At 37.0% G+C, this 3,603-nt stretch overlaps 1 protein-coding gene across 1 annotated transcript in view; it reads right to left on the bottom strand.

Annotated features, from left to right (window-relative positions):
- Positions 1–515: 515 nt before the first annotated feature.
- Positions 516–3,603, bottom strand: part of tut4 (terminal uridylyl transferase 4) — a 30,882-nt gene continuing 27,794 nt past the window's right edge. Inside the window, 6 exon segments of the mRNA XM_062423741.1 lie at positions 516–793; positions 795–916; positions 918–1,247; positions 2,571–2,665; positions 3,234–3,282; positions 3,284–3,389. Of these exon segments, the coding sequence (XP_062279725.1) occupies positions 616–793; positions 795–916; positions 918–1,247; positions 2,571–2,665; positions 3,234–3,282; positions 3,284–3,389 (880 nt within the window). The 3' untranslated portion in view covers positions 516–615.

Below are 3,603 nucleotides of genomic sequence, written 5' to 3'. Positions count from 1 at the left end.
CTTTGCTTTTATTCTCTCATCGTTTTTATTCCTTTTCTTTATGTTGTCACTTGTTCTGTCTTATTATCATATTTTACATATAGTAAGTTATTGTACTAGTAATAATAATAATAATAATAATAATAATATGCCATCGTACAGGATAGTAAAAGACAAGGGCGGATTTGTTGTGAGGTTAAATATCAGAGTGAGCTACTTTTACTTTTTAATTAACTTTTAATCTATTTTGTTCCAGATTTTCTGACAATTTGGGCAACTTTCTGTGCTGTTTCCACTTTTGAAACATTTGGCTATTAGTCTAATAAACCCTTCCTCCTCCTCCTCTTCCTCTTCCTCTTCCTCCTTTCATCAGAACATAGTGAGAGCTCCACACTCAATTACTGATCACTAGTTCATTATTATTTTATTCTGATAGTTCTTTGATAAAACTTTTAATGTAAGAAACATTTCATAATTTCTAATAGAAACTTTTCATTACTGTAACTGTGTTTTTGAATTTAGCCCAATTACACTGACACAACAGAAGGCTGGAAATCCTTTTCTTAGTCTAAAAATCTTAAAATCTTTTATGACAATTTATCAGATTTCAGGCTTTGATTTGTCTACTTCTGTAATTTAAAGCAGATGAAACCAGACAGAGAGGCTCACAGACATTAAAGTGCCACCACAGTTCACCCAGTGAATACCTGACTTCACCACAGTGCCGTTGCCCATGAGTGACCCCGCCTGTGCCATGTGGTTGTGCCAGTGTCCGTCCCGTCCCGGCCCTCCGATGCCCAGCTGTCTCCCCGCCCGGCTGGGCGAAGATGATACTGGGGTCGTTCAGGTTCAAGGGGTTCGGGTTTCCCCCCGAACCCGTCGGACTCCCGTTCCCCGACGCCGAGCGCAGCGCGAACTTCAAGCCGGGCGGGGAGGGGGGCGGTCTGAGAGGACGAGGTGAGGACCGGGCCGTGGATGGGCCAGGAGGTGGTGGGGATGTGGACCGGGTGGTGAGGCTGACCCTGCGACTGGTGCTGGTGGGAGGGGAGGAGCCCCAGTGTGGTGAGCGCGGCCGGGTGGAACTGGCCTGGGTGGGTCGTCGGGAAGCTGAAGAGAGACAGCGGCACCTGCGGGTGGACCTGCTGCTTCGGGGGAACGGCCGAACTGGTCTTGCTGTGGGAGGGCTGGGGGGAGCTGGAGGACTGGGAGGAACTCTGAGGGATGCTGGTGGGCTGCGGAGAGTAGGGAGGAGTCTGCCTACTGTCCGACTGAGAAGAAGAAGAAGAAACAAAGATGAAATTAGAAACTAGGCTGCACATAATTACTTTTTAAATCTCTTTTTTAACCTTGTTTTAGTCTCACTTTTATTCAACTTTATCTCTTAAATTTAATTTTATTATTATTTTTTCATTAAACTTTTTTTCTCTTATTCTCTGTTATTTTTATTTATTTTTTTAAATTTTTATTTTATTTAATTATATAATTATTTATCTATTATTTCCTATTTAATTTAAATTACTTAACCTAGTTTAAGTCTAGCTTTTATTAAAATTAATTTCTTTATTTTGTCTTTTTCAATCTATTTTAACCTTATTTTTTAATCTTTTAAAAAACTTCTTATTCTCTATCTTTTTAAAAAAAAAATGTTGTATTTAAATATGTATTTAATTTTTTCTTATTTATTTAAATTTCCTATACATTTTAATCATCCAATATTTTTTGCAATTATCGATTAATATGTTGATTATTTTTCTCGATTGGGCCATAAAATGTCTGAAAAAGGTGAAAATAAAGTGTCAATAGCTGTTTCCTGAAGCTTAAGATAAAACCTCAAATGTCTCAATTTATCCACAACTCAAATATATTCAGTTTACTGTCGGAGAAAAGTAAAAAAAAAAAAAAGAGAAAATATTCATATTTCATTTGCTGGAGTCAGAGAATCTGCACATTTGTTCTCTTAAAGACATGATTAAAAACAATTAATATAATAGTTAAATGATTGATTGTAGCAGCTGTAATTAGACAGATGCATTAAATGAAATTAAAACTGCTTCTCTGTGGCGCAAACATAAAAACAAAGGACTTTGAATAAAACACACAACATTAAATTAAAAATAAAGAAAGACAATATTTAAAAACCAGGCTGCACATAACAATTACTTTCATTATCGATAATTTTTTCTCCAATCATTGTTTACTTGTTTGGTCCATAAAATGTCTGAAAATGGTGAAAATAAAGTGTCAATAGCTGCTTCTTGAAGCTCAAGATATAACCTCAAATGTCTCATTTTGTCCACAACTCAAATATATTCCAGTTTACTGTCGGAGAAGAGTAAAGAAACTAGAAAATATTCACATTATAGGAGCTGGAGTACGGACATTTATTTCTTAAAGACACGATAAACGACGCTATGCTCACATTCAAACTGTACCTGTATATTACTCCAATGATTAAATCCATATGTCACAACCTATATCTTCTAATATGTGATCTATACTACTTGCTATAAGTGAGAGTGTTTGTCCGTTTATCTGTAATAAGGATGATTAGACTCCAGTTTGATGTGTGACGTCCCGACTGCTGTACTCACACATTCGGAGGGTAGTCTGGTCCTGCCAGGAAGGTCTCCAGCTGCCTGGGGAATGGGGATGGACTGGGAGCTCACCATAGAGCGTACCATGTGAACTGGGAGGGGGGGGGGATAAGAAAATAAACCATGTGAGCATAGTTAAATATATATAGTCTAAATATTAGCTGCATACTTCTACTATTAACCCCTTACATACTGTTCATGTTCAGACATTTTAAAGTATCCCCTTAATCCTCCTTAATGAAGCTTTCAGAGAGCAAAGAGAGTTTGTTCTTTAGGTTTTATGCTTTTTGTTGGTGGAGAAAACATATTTCAATCATTTCAATTCATATACAATCATGCTAATGGTCCAATGAATGGTGAATAAATGTAAGTTTTTGATTTTTTGAATAAATATGAGTCCAAACAATCAACAAAAAATGGATATCAGATTCACAAAAGCATTTTTAGAAGTTGAAATATTCCCATTTTTGTGTATTCTCAGTCACAATAGGATAACTCATCAAATATCTGCCTAAAATAAAAATTTAAAGGTGTAAAAATGTGTCATATTAGACCCTGAACAGTATGTTAGAGTTCAAATTAAAAGAGTCACAACATGAAATACTCGAGTTATATTTCTGTCAAGCTTCTGTGTGTGTTTTGGCCTGTCGTCATGGATACCTGGTGCCCCAGCGACCCTCTGCTTTAGATGGCGGTACTCTGGACAGTCCCCTCCGTACGTGACCCATGTCTCCGCACTGGAAACATCGTCTGTCCTTCGGCTCGCGCTCCTCGTCTTTCACGTCCTCGTCTTTGTCGTTCTCCTTCTTCTTCATCCTGACAGAGAGAAAAGGAGAGAAAAGAGAAGTTCAGGGGATGACAACAACAAAAAGAGAGACTTAAATATTCTGATACTGACAGACAAAGATGAATATGTGACAAGTGTAATTAAAGATCACTTTAAATATTTGTTTTTCAAGTAATATGTTATATTTTGCTTGCTTAACAAATTAAAAACCTAAAGGTAAACTATGCAGGATTTCAATCATCA

Source organism: Scomber scombrus, chromosome 8 (assembly GCF_963691925.1).
Source record: "Scomber scombrus chromosome 8, fScoSco1.1, whole genome shotgun sequence".
In the NCBI taxonomy this organism is placed as follows: domain Eukaryota; kingdom Metazoa; phylum Chordata; class Actinopteri; order Scombriformes; family Scombridae; genus Scomber; species Scomber scombrus.
This window is presented reverse-complemented; position numbering and strand designations above follow the sequence as displayed.